The following is an 18,137-nucleotide window of genomic DNA, read 5'->3' as shown; positions in this document are numbered from 1 at the left end:
ATTTTTTTAGTGCATATTTTACACTCTGAATTTTGACTGTGGAATTTGACGGCTTGAAAATATTTCTGCTGAATATTTACAAGGTGACATTTTTATTTTGAATCTTAAACACTTAAAAAATGTACACTTAAAATCTCAGCAACTAAAATTCTGAATAAAAACAATTCAAACATCTTTTTTCAGAGTAAAAAAATTCAAAGTGAGAAATTCAACAGCATTTAAAAGTCAAAATCTAATGAAACAAATTATCTTGCATAGTTTTGTTTCTTTCACACATCTTTGAGTAACCCTGGCGTTTTCCGTTTGAGAGAAAAACTCAGTCTAAATAAGCAGGATTTGTGTGTTAAACAAATGAAACAAAACACAAATCCAGGTCCATTTGTGACGAGGAAACAACATTATAACATAGATCAGAAAATAGCGTAACATGAGCCCTTTAAAAGCAGATATAGTTATGATTGTTCCATTAATCGTTGCAGCCCTAGAAGACAAAAAAGCTGAGAGATGAGTACTGCAGAAATATCAGACGTGTCCAGGAGCCAGACTGGAGCAACACCAGAGCTGCTGTGACAGAAGGAGGCAGGTTAATGTGAAACAGTCCCTCGTTTGAAATGTACAGAAACCGCTGTTACAAAAGCTGAATACTTAAGGCTCATTTATGCTCCACTTTTATACGTAAACAGATCTGCGCGTTTCCAAGTGTAGTCGCCGTTACTGTATTTTTATACTAATGTCAATGTCAGTGGTCTCTTACACAACCACCAGAGGGCGCACAAAGTCACAGAGATCTCCACTGTTTCCCCGACCCTCAGCGCATCCAGTTCAAGCTCCTAAATTGTGTACAAGTTAGGGATGGGCATAATTAGTCGATTAATCGATAATTGATCATTAAGACTTTCATCGATTACGTTCATTTTAATCGACAAACCAAATGTAGGTTGCTGTGCGTAGCCTGATCAAACAGAGGTCCGTACATGTGTCTCTCTGCACTAAGAAGGAGCAAGACACAAACATTTGGTCAGTCTGCAGCGTACCGAAGCACAAATGTGTATTTAACGATGATTTGTATAAGAAATTCCACGCTTTCCGTTGCGTTCGGGACAAGTGTGAGTCCATGTGCACAGTGTATAAAGCAGCACATATGTTTCGTTGTCCAGTGGTAAAAGCTTTGCCAGGTGAGAGTCGCGCAATGTCGATGACGAGGCCCCACCTACTCCCCCCGTACGGTGTCCTGGTTTTGACAAACGCAAATCTGGTCACACTAACCTGTATTCCACTTAGTCGTGTCTTTTAATCCGACAGAAATTGACCGCATCAGCGACACAAAGCTGCAGTTTTATCTTCGCTTAGTTTATGCAAATTAGTGATGCGGTTTTAAGTTTTGTTTCTGTGAGAGTTGCGCAAAACTGAATTAAACACATTATAATGTCAAACGGGCTGATGTGGCTCTAGAGTCGTTACGGTTTATTTGTCGTAAAGTTGAATTTATTTATGCAGATTAGTAGTGCAGATAGTAATAATAATGATGATGATAATTTTAAAATAAAAACGTTAATGATTAATCGATAATCAATCGTTAATTCTTCCGACAATCGATTAAGAAAATTTCATCGAATGCCCATCCCTAGTACAAGTCCCTCCTTAACCTGGGCCCCACCTACATCTCTGAGCTCCTCCACCACCACAACCCCACCCCTGCCCTCTGATCAGCTGACGCCAACCTCCAACCTCCTGTCTCCCCCTTCCAGGACTAAACACGAGACCTGGGGGGGACTAAGACCCTTTGATAGTCCTTGCCCAAACATATCAGAGACTCATCTACACTCAAAATCTTCAAAAAAGTCCTGAAAACTCACCTGTTCAAAACTGCCTTTAAATAACTGCATCTCCTGTTTCATCCGTTTTTGGTTTTTTTCCATTTGGGTTTGTTTCTGTCCGGATCTATGTGAAGCGTCTCTGAGTGTCATGAAATGAGCTATACAAGTGTAATGTTTTGTTATTATTATCATTTTTATTAAAGTCAGTTAGAGAATTGGCCAAAACGGATGAAATAGACAAATTGGCCTCAAATTTGGCCCACGATATAATTATATCGTTATATCGTTAATTAGATCATATCCAATCTGTGTTAGAGCTGCCCGCCGGCTACAGACAGACTATAGAGACATTACTTATTAAAATTTTTGCTATTATTTTATATTCTGCTTGTTCTGGATTCAGTGTTTAAGCAAAACTATTATTAAACATTTATTTTAATAAGAAAAGGATTAACATTACATATCTCGAGAGAAGATATGCAGATGATAAAATGTTTCAATAAATATTTAGTTTGGCCCACGACCTAGTCACAGTTTTTAATTTTGGTCTTTTGTGAATCTGACTTTGACACTCCTGAAATAGAGCAACAAAAAATGACAAACACGGCGGCCCCACAGCAGAAGTAAACAGCAAGGCCAAAAATTCAAGTTAATGCATCTGATATAAAAATGTATTGAACAGATACATATGTACTCTAGTTTATGAAACTGTTGACCTTTTTTCTGTACCATTTTTGGTTCTAAAGTTACATATGTTTTTAAACAGACCATGTATGAAACATGGAACAAAAATTATTTCCCAAATTTCAAAGACCTGCAAGTCATGTAAATAAATGGATGTATTTCATCATATCTTGTGTTATTCCATCTTTGAACTGTTGATGAAGGGACAAGTATTTAAAATGATAAAAATTAGCTTGTAAGGACTGACATATTTTATAGAAATAGTTTCCGTTCATTTTGAAGTAATATTCAAGTATTCGGAAGAAAAACACTGACAAATTATGCAAAATCATGCACCTTCTACTTGTTTGCACAATTTTCCCTCCGTTACTTTTCCCTCCGTTACCATGACCTTTCTTAATAAAAAATCTCATTACTCCAAAAGTAAGAGGTTTTTCAACCTAATCTTGTACCATATGGTAGAAAACTATATGAAGCAAATATTCAAACCAGTTTGTTAAGGATATGTAAGTGAGAACCAAGAGTTATCACTGTTTATTTATTGCCCAAAAAGTGCTGCATATTTCATTCCCTCCGTTACCGACATGAGTTTTTAAATTTTTTGTCAACAAATTGAAAGAATATCACAGGTTTAACTTGACCCTGTTGGAGTGTAACTCTTTCCTACATTCTGATACTTTACTTATTTCAATAGTCCCTCTAGTTTCTGAATAAGAGCTATTTGAATGTTAAAAATCTGCCCCTGTTTCCCTCCGTTACCACTTGACCAGACCCAGCAGTTTTTTACTACTGTCCTCAGAAGTTAGAACATGCTCCGTTCTGTTGCTAAGATTTCCCATGTCCTGAAGAACTGGACCAGATTACAGATCATAGATTTACACATATAATAGTATATATAAATAGACCTAGATAACGCAGTCGGGTTCCAAATAAGAAGTGAGCGTGGGGGCGCTTCCGGCTCCATCAACTCTAATTCACTTTACACTGAAAAATTGGCACCCTGCTTTCTATAGCTGCTGCAGCGAGCTCTTTGGTTGCTTTCTATGGAATTCATCTGATTTGAGTGAAGCCAAACACTTTGAGCGACGACACACTTCTTCATACAGTCGATGTTACGGACAGAACAGCACAGAGGACGGACACAAGCCTCCACTCGTATCTGTACTCGTATAAAACACAAGAGCATAAATGAGCCTTTGGACAGAACCGACATCCAGCTGCGAGAGGATACCGTGGATACTGTGAACACATGCATCCACAGAGCATCTTTAGTTAGTACGAGACCGGACGCATGAAAGGGAGTTATAACAGGTCAACATGCGCGTGTGTGTGTGAAGTCTGTTTGAGTAAGAATGGTTTGGATACTACCTTGGAGGCATATGATCTCTTGAACGCCAGTGCATGAGGGACATATAAAGACTTTGGGAAGACAAAACAAAAAAAGGGAGGAAAATGATAACACAAAACAGGATTAAAAGTGTTAATGATTGTGTAAAAAAAAAAAGACAAAAATCACAAATAAATTAATAGTTAAAGGTCCAATATTACGCAAAGTTGACTCTTGTGAGCTTTAAATCACGTTAGAGTGTTGTTACCAAATCAAAAATAAACCTGGCGTTGGTTTCATTCACACTTTTATTATTAGACTGTCTACGTCTTTAAAGCTCAAAATGCACTGTTCCACCTTGTGATGTCATGACAGGGTTCCCACTCTTTTTCACTGACAAAATTTCAAAACTTTTTCATGACCTAAAGTGAATTTTCCATGACTTTACGGCACCTACATGTGTAGAATTGGTCATACTTTTAGAGCCAAACATGAAATGTTCAACAGAGGTGGGATCAAGTCGTTGTTTTGCAAGTCTCAAGTAAGTCTCAAGTCCCAGAGCTCAAGTCCCAAGTCCAATACAGGCAAGTCCAAGTCGAGTCACTAGTCCATAAGCCCAAGTCAAGCCAGCTTTGAGTTATTTCAAGTCTTTAGATTTTTGCAATTTATTTGACTTTTAAGCTAAATTGTACTTTAAAATGTCATGGTATATTTACATATGAGTATTTATATATACAAGAGTTAAAGAAATGCAATTTTTTTTCAATTTGTGTGAATCATTATGGTCAACAGAAAGAAATCAGATTTAAAAGTGTTTAATAACAGTTATTTTGCTGTGTAGTCTGCACGGAAATGGAAGGATCATGTTCTATGTAGTTTACTGTACTGCACTGTATATTACTGTAGTACATTTGAGGATACCATCTCAAAGTATTTCAGTTACATCCAAGTCAGCACCGCATTTATCAACTGTAAAGAGAAAGGTATTTTCTAAAAACATATATTTTTCAGGAGAAGGATTGAGTCATCTCAAGTCACTGACCTTCAAGTCGAGTCCCAAGTCTTAGTCAATTTTATCAAGTCAAGTCTCAAGTCCTAAAAATAGTGACTCAAGTCTGACTCAAATCCAAATCACAAATTGCAAGTCCCCACCTCTGATGTTCAACTCACATTATGGTATTATAGTTTTTGAACATTCAAAATACTGTCAGTGCATTTATTGTCGTCTCTTTTAAACAAAAGGCGCAAACGTTTAGAAATAATCATAACAGTCTAATGAGAACTTAACAGAACGCTGTAGTTGAGTGAAAGAGATACTAAAATTCCATGACTTTTCCAAAACTTTCATTGAATTTACAAATTTCCATGATTTTTCCAGGCCTAGAAAATGACATTTTCAATTTCCACGACTTTCCATGATTTCCATGGCCGTGGGAACCCTGTCATGAAGCAGTAGTTTTCATGTTAACAGCTCCTTTTACCTTTTGTTCTAAGCTTAAAATCATCCAAATGACTCTAGTGAAAGTTGTATTTTTTCCGTTTGAGAGAAGAAAACAGCCTAAATATGCAAGATCTGTACATGAATGAAACAAAACACAACTCCAGGTCTGTTTTTGACGAGAAAAACAACATTATAACACATCAGAAAACAGCGTAATATGGGCCCTTTAAAACAAATCATACGTACACAAAACCATCACAGTGTTAAACATCACAAACCAAAGGAGAACTATAATCTATGTTAATCAAAAATGAATCAAAACGGGGGATGACGACGCTAATTTACTACCACAAAACAGAACAGAACAGCTCACAAATAAACAAACACACATTTCTAAACACGCGGCACAGCTCTACAAACATGTGAAGTGGCCTCGCAGGCATGACTCTATTGAAGAACCGTAGAAACCTCAAGGAAATTTGAAGTGCTAATATGAAACACTAACAATTATATTCCTTTATCATGGTATGTGCATGGTTTAAGACTGTTTTCTTTTCAGCGCGGTAATTAAATTCATGCCTGTGGCCCTATATTTCACTGTACCTATCTATTCTACCAGAGCACGTTCACACAAAACGCGGCAGAGGCGGAAGTCATTTAGAATTTCAACCAGAACGTAATGAATGTAAATGGATTCAAATAGGAAAACACATCTTACAGAACTCGCTTAAATTTGTATGTGTTTTGCATAAACCTAATAGAATGGACCAGACCAGCATATTCAGCAGCTTCAATCTGTTTCGGTCTGTTTCTTTATTTCAGCGTAAGGCCTTTTTTTGAAGAAGCATTTCTGCAGCAAGAACGCGAGATTTGTGCAGAAATCTCCGGGGATGACTAAAGCTGCTTCATCATTTGAGGTCAGCTTCAAAGCCAATCAGAAACAGTGTGAACATGGCCTGCATAAAACAGGACTTCAGTGGCTCTATTTTCTCCATTATAACGATGTGAAATTCAAAATCACTTAACCCCGCTGCCGAACAATACCTCCTCATCTTTATTCTCCTGCTCTGGACCGAGCACTCTCTCCAGCGCTCTCCTCTCTTTTTCTTTTATTCTCTTTCTTTCCTTCAGTGCCCTTCTTTTTTCCTTTTCTAGTTTCTCCTCTTTTATTGCTTCCTTTTGTATGCCTGATACTAAATCAAAGATGTCCGTATGCTGTTTAGGATGGGGAAAAAACAATAATGAGAAGTCAATGCAGTGGGGAAATTTCTTATAAGAACACACAGCAGCAGAAAATGTTTAGTTTTGACATATTTTATCGACAGTAATCTCCTATCCTAGCATTGTTTTGTTAAAGAAGACCTATTATGCAAAATCGACTTCTTATTGAGCGATTCGTGCAGGTTTGAGCAATCTTTAATCGCTTATTTTCCAAGACGCAATGTTGCTGATAAATACCCTCCAATCTTATTTTCTTCAACTGTAATATGTGTAGGATTCAGCAGCGTTGCATAAAAAGGAAAATGAAAAATCTGCTGCTCGTAGTGTGATGTGCAGCGGTCTGTTGGTGGTTTTTAATTTCTAGAAGTGATATCGTGCAAGTTTTCCCAACTGTTTAGAGGTGTGCAAAAATACAGAAATATCGATAAATCACATCGTTTACTCTGATGATCAGTGTTGATATCGTGAGCTGCTGTGTCGATATATCACCAAGAGTTTTTTAGGGGGGATATTTTACTAAATTTAGAATATTTTGTTACAGTTCTACAGTTCTGTTTCTTGTTAACTGTACAGAAGACCTAAAATTGTGCACCACTCTCTTCCATTTTATAAAGAAATTTAAATGTTTAACTCTGGGTAGATACATGAATTGTGATATTTAGTCTGTGCTGTAGTACTTTAATCTGTGTGTCATTCGTTCATTCGTTTTTTAATATAAAACCAAAAAATAAGAAAACGAAAAAACAACTATTTTCTTCATTATTTGTCTTGAAAACCAAAATGAAAAAGCGGAAAATGATTCATTATCCAGGACTGAGATCAGGACCAGACTGGGACTAAGACCAGGACCTGGTTTAGTAATGGTTAGGGTCTGGTTTAGACCTGGTTTAGTTCTGGAGTAGTCCTGTTTTAGTGCTGGGATCAGTCCTGGTTCAGTCCTGATCTCAGTTCTGGTCTCAGTTCTGATCTCAGTCCTGATCACCCGACAGTCTACGCGGGTGCACCTCCAGGCCCGTCCCGACACTACTGGTTCAGTCCTGGTTCAGTCCCGGTTCAGTCCCGGTTCAATCCTGGTTCAGCCCGGCTTCGCAGTTTAAGTCACAGAAACGAGAAACGCCCATTATCCATTTTTTTTCCATTATTCACTTAAACACAAAACTGAAAACTGAAAAAACTAATCTTTATCAGTTCTTTTCTTATTTTTGGTTTTATATTGAAAAACAAATGAACGAATGATACACAGATTTACTTTGCTGTTCTGTTACTGATTTGTTTGTTTTCTCTCGCTGTATTCATGAATCTGAACTGGTGTCAAGATGACGCTCTCACAAAGGAATAAAGAGTAGGTATAATAAGCTCAAGCTTCAGCCTACACCTTTTTGGTCAGTGTATGTTATAAATGACTGTCTGTTGAATAATGTCATAATATACTTGTGACCGAAATAAATAAATTAATCAATCAATCAATCAGTTGTTTAGAGGAAGGAACTCAACTTATGTGACACATTTGACATATCTGACACTGTTTTGATTATTAAAATGTGTGTTTTATATTAACTTTGCACAAGAAATGGTTTAACAATGACTTTTAGTATCACAAGCCATGACTTAGTTTTTTTTTATCTAATCGTATCAAATCGAAAGTTCACGGTATTGAAATACGTATCATATCGTGGCCTATGTATCGTATCGCCCTAATCGCATTGTACTTAGTCATAAAATATCTTAAAAGTAAACTCCGAAATGTTGAACTTGATCATTTCTATGAGTGTCTGGACCCTAGAACTCGCTGTATAACAACAAAAATCTCCATTTTAATAATATTAATTTCATCTGTATTAAATAATATTAGTCTGTAGAATGATGTGGTGTCTTCCAGCGGTAGGAGCGGCCGACCTTTTGTTGTGATGACATTTATGGTGACATCAGCTCTAATTGGGCACTGCAGTTTTCTAACGAGGGACTCAGCGGACTTGCTTCTTATTTTAACTTATTTTAGATGAATATTGCGGTTTAAAATGTCCAAATTATAACAGAATGATCAACGGGTGTCATAGATTATAATTATACGGCTGACACAAGCACAATAGGTCTTCTTTAAGGCAAAGCTTGCATATAAAAACATAAATTACCTTGAAAAACAACAAAAACAGGATTTGCCTTTTAAAATTACAGGAAGATACTTACATCCGCCTTTGACCTTTGGGATGACCTCTCCAAAACATCATCACAGGACAGATCTGAGTCCTCTGAAAAGCTCAGGTTTCGCCGTGACTTCAAATCTGCAGAGAGGATTAAAATTCACCTTGAAATGTTTTGTTTCAAGGTGAATTATAAACAACAAGAGAAAAAGTAAACAGCACCCACCTCCAAGCACGGGACAGTTATCAAGGCCAAAAGAGCTGTAAGTTGCTCACCATTTAAACATGTTATGGATATGAATATTTATCATTTTAATATTATGAGTAGGTGTTATAGAATTGTAATTTGTTATAAGTGAAAACAACAATGACCTAAAAGAGACCATGAGGATGATGTAATGGTGACTAACTCTGTTGGCGATTCTCATAATTACTGTATTTTTCAGACTATAAGTTGCACTTTTTTTCATGGTTTGGGTGTTTCCTGCGACTTATATATTAAAATGTTCACACTGACAGCAGCGAGAGGCTCTAGTCTTGTGTGTCAGTGTCTGCTGCTCCTGTTACTCCTGTACCACTGTCACTTGGCTCTACTGCGCATGTCTCCTGCAGAAAGAGCCTCTGTCCTGCTGCAAGTAGTGAAATATTCAGCTGAAAACAGTAATCAAGCAGCAGAAAGAAAGTTCGAGTGAGCAAGAAACTTGTGAGGGACTGGCAGAAAGCAGGGATGGAGAACATAACGGCAACACGGAGGATGCACCGTGCAACTTTCCTGGAAGTCATTGGATGGATCGACAAAGGTTGGACTTCAGTGACACCGAAACCATCCTGTCGGGATTTCAGAAAGGCCGGAATAATTCTAACTGGAACTGATGCTGAGTCTGATGCGACACAGAAGAGGAAGTGGTGCTCTGTTTACCTCCAGAGGTCGTGGACTTGCTCAGAAGTGACACCGAGGATGAAGAATTGAATGGATTTAGTGATTTGGAGTGAGATGGAGAGTTTGGTAAACTTGTTCTGTTCTGTTGTTTATGCTACAGTTACCTGCCTGTTGTTCTCTGTTCTATTGTTATTACTGTAACTTGCCTTTCAAGATGAAATGTCGGTTCCTGGTCTCTGATTTTATGAAATAAATTCCCCCTAAAAAGTGCGACTTATAGTCTGGTGTGACTTATATATGTTTTTTTCTTCTTCATTACGCATTTTTTGGCTTATATTCCGAAAAATACGGTATATAAAAGCTCCCACAAACGATTGTTCTGTACCCTTTTTTATCACGATAAGCGATACTACTGTTTATTTTGCCATCCCTACCCACCTGAAGACCTCCCAGGAGATGCCGTCTTCTTCTTCCCTGAATCCTGCGTGGTGGAGCTGGACGATGGAGTACTGGGGCATGATTTATCCTCTTTCTTCTTCTTGTCCTTCTTGTATCCTGAGAAAACCGCCTTCCACAGTGACTTATGTTTAGGAGGTGTCTCATCTGAACCAGAGAGTCTACTGCTTTCGTTTTTAGCCTTTTTCTCCTTTTTATTTTTCCGTGGAGAGAACAGCGAACTCCTCTTTTTGCTTTTGGTTGACGAGGAGCCGTCAGACGAGGCTACGGAGCTGTCCAGACTCTTGTTGCTACTGAAGAAGCGTTCGGGTATAGTCTCTGCCCTTTTGTTTTCCAACGCTTTCACCGCCGATGTTTTGGGAGACACAGGGGACTTTTTACTTTTGCCAGCCACTTCTGGGGTAACATTCCAGGCCACTTTGGGTGACGGCCCCTTGTCGCCATCGGAATCTTTCATTTTGTTCAGTTGTTTGGCCATCGCGTCTTTCAATGCCTGGCTCTTTACAGATTTTTCTCTGGCTCTCATTCTCTCCTCCGCAATCTCCTTGGCCTCAGGAGAAAATTGCGTTGCCCTCTGGGTCTTTGAGACAGGATTGACCGGGATATTGGGTTTACCATTTTCCATCGCTAAGGCCAAGTGCAAAGGAGGCCGGTCTCTGCTGGGTTTGCTCGTTGGAGGAGTGTAATATCGATTCATGCTTGATTCTGGGGTTCTTTCGTCATAGCCTTCCTCCACATCATCCGCAAAAGGAATCTCTTCAACCGTCTCAACAAAAGACTTCCTCACGTTATCCGGAGGACGCGTTTTCTTCTTCTCTCTCATTACAACCACAGGAGCGGGTTCTGGTTCCGCTTGTGGTGAGGTGGCTTTCCTCGGAGCGGGTTTGGGAGCAGAAACCGGGCTGAGCTGAGTCCTCGGCGAAGGAATCGGCGTTTTCGTTTTCGCGGGTTCTTTGGCGGGCTCGGGTTGCGGTTTATCCTTCCCGTTGCTCCATGCGGCTTGGTGCTTTTGCTGCCTGATCACCGCGGGGGACTGGTTCGTCGGCACTGGCGGAGGCGGGCTGGAGGGCGGAGTCAGCATGGTGGAATCGGACGTGCTGTAGCTGGTCGCCATGCTGCCGTTTACGCCCAAGCCAGAGCTGCTGCTAAGATCTTTTCTATCTGCAGCGTTTCCTTTAATTTCGGGGTTGATTGGCGTGATCACTTGACCTTCTAGAGTGATGTTGATTCGCCGGATAACAGCCCGTCCGGTCATGCTTGGCTTCTTCGGCTCCTCCACTATTTCTTTTGTTTTGACAGGTTCTTGGGGCGGGCTCGTGACGACGCTTTTCTCCAAGATTTTACTACTGCGATCCAACGGAGTCAAACCTAGACTCTTTCTAATCTCCGCGCTTTTGAGCCAGAATTCCTCGATGATGTCTGTCTTTTTGGATGGAGTTTCCTCGATGGATGAGTCCGCGGACTTGTCAGACGCTTCCGATTTGGGCGTGGACGCAACGGCGGGCACGGGCTGCGTTCTGACCGGAGAACTGGACGAGAGCGGCGAAGAGGGCTCGTGGCACGGGAGAGGTTGTGCGCAGATCGGAGAAAGGGGGTTCCCGGTGAGAGGACAGATGGAGCGGTGAGGGTAAACCGGAGATCTCGGAGCGTGCGTTTCCGGAAGTGAAATGGGCTGGGAGCAGATTGGGGAAAGGATTGGAGTTTTGACGGGGGATCTGACGGGAGACTCGAGTTTGACAGGAGAGATGGCGGGTGATTTATTAGACGTCGATGTAGGAAATATGGGAGAAACGGGAGACGGAGTGGAGTTGAGGTTAGGGGCATTTGCGGAGGGCGAAGGACAAATGGGGCTCTTTGTGGTCGGAGACGGAGTAGAACTCTTTCTGTCAGTTTTAGTTTCCTCCGGAAGGTAAGGATCTGAGAAAAAGCGAGCGCCCGGCGATTTCAACAAACCAGCAGGAGATATTCGATTTGTCTGCAGCAGAGAAAAATACATTATTTCAACACACTGTCTGAAATGTTCACTTTAATTACATCTCTATGGTTACCTGAGTGTCAAGATCTACAGGTAGTTTGAGCGGAGGAAGGACTATGTCATTTTCCAGAACTTCGTCGATGCTGGATGGTCCTGAAAGATCAAAATCAAAGAAATATTGTGTTGTTTTTAGCAGAAAAATGCATCTGATTTTTATTTTAAAGCTCCTGTATTACACAAAGTTGACTTTTATGAGCTTTAAGTCATGTTAGAATATTGTTACCTCCTCAAAAACATGCCCAGAGTTGTGTTTGTTTCATTTTTTCATTTTGAGTAATCCTGTATTATTAGTCTGTCTACATCAGGGGTGGGCAAACGTTTGACTCAAGGGCCACAAAGGATTCTAAAATGTGACGCAAGGGCCGAACAGGGAGCAGATGGATGGAGTTTATTTGGAAATCCACCTCATAAGAGAAGAAAATAACATGGGATATGTTATTGAAATATCCCAAAATTGAAAATGAAATATAATTGAAAACAAAATATCTGTCTTTCAAGTCCCACAGTACTGAAATGACTTTTAAAACACTGAAAATTATTATTATTATTATTACATTTCAGTGGGCCAGATTAAAAAGATTAAAGGGCTGCACAGTTTGCCCACCCCTGGTCTACATTTTCTACATCCCAAATATGAAAACGCTCCACCTTGTGATGTCATGAAGCGGTAGTTTACCAAAATGACAGATACTTTTTACCCTTCATTTACTACAGACTGCCAGATCTAAGGCTGAAATCATCCAAATTTTTATTTTTATTTATTCAATATTTTAATAAGAAAGTCAGCTGAGAACACCTTCTTATTTACAATGACGACCTGGCCAAGAGGCAGAATAAAATAAAAGCACAAACAGAAAGCACTCACACACCAGCGAATAGAGATGTAAGACAGTGAAACAATTGCAGATAAAAGATATAAAAGTGTTTAAAAAATATGCAATTATTGTGTTAAGTATTGAGTTTTTAAAAGTCAACAGAGGTAAAAACGAACTAACAGCACCCTCTGCGCCGTTCTCTGGTTCGGGGGCCAAACCGAGGCACTTCCTGATTGTGCTTTAAAGGTTGTATAGAGGATTTTCCAAGGAACGAGAAATCCAGCGACTGTTTGTCCTTTTTCAAATGTTGCGCATGCGTGAAACCACCCCCCCTCCCCTACAGCTCCTACGTAGAAACGCCTCCTCCCGCCTCCTCCTTACGCCAGAAACAGGTTTGTTTACAGCCGGTGCTGCACATGACTTGTAAACAACTAACTACAGTGTTGGTTAGGCAAGACGGAGAAGTGAGGAGCGGGGGGAGCGGGTGTGCGGACATTTCGTGCGCGGATGAGAAGTGAGGAGCAGGGAGAAGAGTGGATCGGGCAGCGGGGACAGGAGCAGGAAAGGGGTGCAGAGAAGGGTGCGCGGAGATTCCGTGCGAATGAACTAGCTACAACACGCAGCAGCAAGCGGACTCTTTCTTTGCCTTGAAAATTACGTTTTCAGACATAGGATATCGCTTTCGTGTCCTGAAAAACGTTTGTCTAGCTCTTGGAAATAAAGTACGTTTTCATAATAAGCAGAAGTGACCTGTCCAGGAGTAATTTGGCGACCAGTGCGTCAGTTTTTAGACCCTGCGTCTGCTTCAGTCGCGCCATCGCTGGAATGAATCTTCAAGAATCACCTTAGTTTGGCTTCGCTGCTTTTCCCCTTGTCTTCTTCTTTCAGCAATCTCAAAAACGGACTTTCTTTTGTGGCGAACTGCTCCTGGATTCTTGTCGCCATTGCAACAAACTTTGTGCGAACTGCGAGGAAGATATAGGTCAAAAAAAGCCGCTAAGAACTGTTGCGTTGGTGGAGTAAACAGCGTCTGTGCGTCTTGCGTCTGTGGACTGCGTGACAGGCGTACGTAAACCACGTACCGGCGGCGCGCAGGCAAGTCAGTTACGCTAGAAACGTAGGGAGATTGATTGATAGCCTGTCAGCTAACAGATAACGAGGCAGTGTCGTTATCTATTGGCAAATGTTTAGCCCCACCACGTCCAGAGTTGATGAATTTTTATTCTCTTTTTTTTGGTCATCATAATTACAAGGCGACTGCACCTCTATAATGCTATCATTGACAACTTGAAACAAAAAAAAAAAAAAAAATCCTCCATACAACCTTTAAATAGTGCATAGTGGCGCGCTCAAGGGGGGACATGTGAGCGTGGTCTCGACCATTGTGGTCTATTTGGGGTATTATTTTGGGTTTTTACGTTATTTAATGGAATTTAAGTTAACCTTATGAGGGGTTCTTTAAGTTATTTTTATTATGTTTATTTCCAAGTTGATTTGTGTATGTTAATTCCTTTAAAACCCCATTTTTGGTTAATTGGTTAGCCCAGGGGGAGGGGCTAAGGGGTATAAAAGGAGGAAGCTCCAGTCATTTGGGAGTCTGTTTTTCGGCCTGACTACGTAGGTGCTGGCGTCCGTAAGTGTGACTATTGTAAATATTGTTGTAAATACTTTTTTTTTTTGTTGGACTCTACCACCTCATTTGTCCACTGTAAATATTCCACTCTGCACTTTGGGCTGTGGTGTGAATAAAAACCCACTTAAAGGTTGTATAGAAGATTTTCCAAGGAAATAGAAATGCAGCGACTGTTTTCAAATGTCGCGCTTCGCTCCTCTTCCCCTTCTCTTCTTTTTTCAGCGACGTCAAAAACAGACTTTCTTTTGGGGCGAACTGGTCGTGATTTCTTGTCTGCCATTGCAACAAACTCTGTGCAAACTGAGAGGAAAATACAGTTCCAAAAAGATGCTAAGAACCTCTGTGTTGGTTGAGTAAACAGCGTGCGCCGGCAACTCAGTGAAGCTAGAAACGTATGGAGTTTGATTGACAACCCAACAGCCAATAGATAAAGAGGTAGCCTTGTTATCTATTGGCTGATGTTTATCTGCCCCCACCACGTCCACGATTGACAGACTTTCATTCTTTTACTTTTGATGATCATAATTACAAGGCTGACGCATCTCTATGATTCTATTTTGAACTTTCATCGACAATTTGAAACAAAAACAAAAAAAAATCCTCCATACAACCTTTAAATGAAGTTTTTCGAGTGAGCCATCATTTTTTCTACATTTATTTCGGACGAACCCGTGACAGTCGATATAGGAAACTTATGATTCTAGTGAAGTTGTATGGAGTTTAAAAACACAGTGGAGCACTTCCTGTACTACCACATGGCATCACAAGATGGAACAGAGAAAGACTCAGCCTAAACATACGGGTTTTTGTGCGTTAAAGGCGTGTGAATGAAACAAAACACAACTCCAGGTACGTGTGTGATGAGGGAACAACATTATAACACGGATCAGAAAATAGTGTAATATAGACACTTTAAAAAGCCGTAAGTCGTACCATTACTAGAAGCAATCTCCAAATTTTCCACTTTCTTGTTCTCATCGGGAACTGCTTCACTGGGCTCAGATGGGTGCAAACGAGCTTCGGCTTCTGCATCTGAAGGGATGTCATCTGGAGTTCAAGAAAACCATAACATTTTATTACTCACTGCTGGCACTGTTGGCAACTTTCTTTTTCCTTGGTGTTTTGCTGTGACAGTATGACAGAGTTCAGACTTTGAGAATGTAAAAGACTTTAAAGGGGCGGTATTACTCTGTTGTCTGATCTGTTATAATGTTGTTTCCTCATCAAAAACAGACCTGGAGTTGTGTTTTGTTTCGCTCACACATGTTTAACACACAAACCCTGCATATTTAGGCTGAGTTCTTCTCTCAAATAGAAAAGACTCTGTTCCACCTTGTGATGTCATGTGGTAAAACAGGCGCCACTGTGTTTTTAAACGCCATACAACTTCACTAGAATCATTTGGATCGCTTCATCCCTGGAATTGCCAATTTCTACTGAACTAAAAGGTTAAAAGTTAGCCTGATTCATTGGACAGTTTCACTTCGTAGAAACCGTCTGACGTCGCAGCATTAGAATTCGTTCGCTCGACAGTAGGCGGGTACTTTTTTTATTTAACCAATCGCTGCTGTTTGGTCGTGATGTATGTAATGTGCCACTAACAGGGCTGACTGGTATATTAAGCTTTTCCCAAATCCCGTAGGAAGAAGGGCAATAACGTATTTCCCCTTGATAAAATTCACCAAACATTCTCTTTGTTCCGGCTTTAAATCCTCGATCTCGGGAATTGTTGCCAACACAGAATGTTTGGGCCTTCGCTGATCGGCTGGTGCCCGAACTCGCACTTCCAGGGTTTTTGCGAACCATCTAGTGTATTCCGATTCCTGACCTTGTCGCTGGAGAGAAAACTACCACTACATGACATCACAAGGTGGAACAGAGCATTTTTTGAGCATGTGTGAATGAAACAAAACACAACTCCAGATGTTTTTGAGGAGGTTACAACATTATAACATGACTTAAAAGTGCATAGTGTAACTTTTCATGTGGAAAGCATTACGGTCAGATGCTTCTCTCCATGGAGATGTTATTGCATTCAGTCACAAGAGTTTTTAGGGCTTAAAAACACAAGCAGGGTCACCTCATCACAGATCTGACATGTAACTTGGCTTGGTGTGGTGTCACTTTTTGCCTCCACGGAGATAGAGACGTTTAATGCAATACTGTGGAGCCTTCTGGACAAAGCAACGACATCTCCACGGAGACGAGGAGGTAATCCCACCATGGAGACGTTATTGCTTTGTCTGGACTGTTCCACAGTATGGCATTAAACCTTTTTTTTTTATCTTCATGGAAACCAAACCAGACCAAGTTACAGGTCAGATCTGTGGAGAGACGACCCTGCTCAGTCAGAATTTGTGTTTTTCTTGTTTTTTTGAGCTATAAAACCACCTATAATTGAATAAATGTAAGGTAGAGCTGTTTAACATCATACTGTGGAACATTCCAGGCAGACCAGGCAGAGCGATGACATCTCCATAGAAACAACCAAGTGACGGACCTCCAACCAAAAAGTTACACAGTGAACAGTCAGTTTTGCGTAATATAGGACCTTTAAAATTTAGAGTCTGTAGTGGACACACACCCTGATCCATCTCCGTACCAGGCTCCATATCCGGACTTTCTGCCACCGCTTCCAGCTCGTCATCCTCACAAGGTTCTGAAAGGACAATAAACAGCAAAGTGTGAGTCAGACGTATCCCTGGGCAAGCCTTAAGAACAAATACTCAAAACATTCTACCCCAACTCCACAGGAACAGTCCCTAGCCGATCCCTCTCAAGACTACATCAAACAGATTCTAAACACTGCACTTACTGACATATGGAGCTTTTAAAAGTCACAGAATACACAAAATTGACTCTTCTGAGCTTTAAGCCATGTTATAATGTTGTTACCTCCTCAGAAACAGACCTGGAGTTGTGTTTTGTTTCATCTACATATGTTTAAGTAATTATTTATTATTAGTTAGGGATGTAACGATATCCAAATGTCATGATACTCGATATTTATTGCGATATTTGAAGAGATATTTGAAGATATTTGAAGGATTGGACACTTTTTTGCTTTTAAAATACCTTGACAAGATTTTGGTGTGAATTATTTCCATTATAATCCCAAGAATTCAAGTCAAAAACATATCTCTTCATGTTGTCTGCGCTGAAATGAATCATGGGATATGTAGTTCTCAATGTTCATAAGCCGTTGCTTCTATAAAAACATGCATTTAAGCAAAGAAAATTGTAATTTGATATATTGTGACAGCCCACGAGACTTGACGAAAGTGAAGTGAAACTTTTGACGATACAATATCACGATACAATACACAATACACACCCCGGCTTCCACCTCTTCAACCTGTTGCCTTCTTGCAGACACTTCAGGTCCATACCAGCCTGAACAAATAGACAAATAATAGCTTCTTTCCCAAAGCTGTCACCACATGAAACTCAACTTTACGCTGAGAATTTCCTTTTTAGGGTGTTTTTTTGGCACTTTGAAGGAGCAGCTCTGCATCTTATTGTACTGTGTATAATGACAATAAAGGCTTTCTATTCTGTTCTATTCTATATTTTGGTTATTGTTACATTCCTATTATTAGTGTGTTTACATCTCTAAAGCTCAAAATGCTCAGTTCCACCTTGTGATGTCATGTAGTGGTAGTGGTTAGGGGTGTGCAAAATTATTGA

The 18,137-nt window shown here is 40.1% G+C and overlaps 1 protein-coding gene across 3 annotated transcripts in view; it reads right to left on the bottom strand.

Moving 5' to 3' along the window:
• The window catches only part of mical3a (microtubule associated monooxygenase, calponin and LIM domain containing 3a), a 203,302-nt gene that overhangs the window by 50,111 nt on the left and 135,054 nt on the right, over positions 1–18,137 (bottom strand). For all 3 annotated transcript variants that reach the window (XM_055155999.1, XM_055156000.1, XM_020941178.2), the window contains 6 exons: positions 17,035–17,109; positions 15,384–15,497; positions 12,016–12,095; positions 9,950–11,942; positions 8,678–8,772; positions 3,870–3,920 (listed from right to left, as the gene is read on the bottom strand). In XM_055155999.1, coding sequence (XP_055011974.1) covers positions 3,870–3,920; positions 8,678–8,772; positions 9,950–11,942; positions 12,016–12,095; positions 15,384–15,497; positions 17,035–17,109 — 2,408 coding nt within the window. The remainder of the gene's footprint in view (positions 1–3,869; positions 3,921–8,677; positions 8,773–9,949; positions 11,943–12,015; positions 12,096–15,383; positions 15,498–17,034; positions 17,110–18,137) is intronic.

The sequence above is a fragment of the Boleophthalmus pectinirostris genome, unplaced genomic scaffold (assembly GCF_026225935.1).
Source record: "Boleophthalmus pectinirostris isolate CB_2022bp ecotype Guang Dong unplaced genomic scaffold, ASM2622593v1 HiC_scaffold_2, whole genome shotgun sequence".
Classification (NCBI taxonomy): Eukaryota; Metazoa; Chordata; class Actinopteri; order Gobiiformes; family Gobiidae; genus Boleophthalmus; species Boleophthalmus pectinirostris.
The sequence above is the reverse complement of the archived record's forward strand: the minus strand, read 5'-3'. Positions and strand labels throughout refer to the sequence as shown.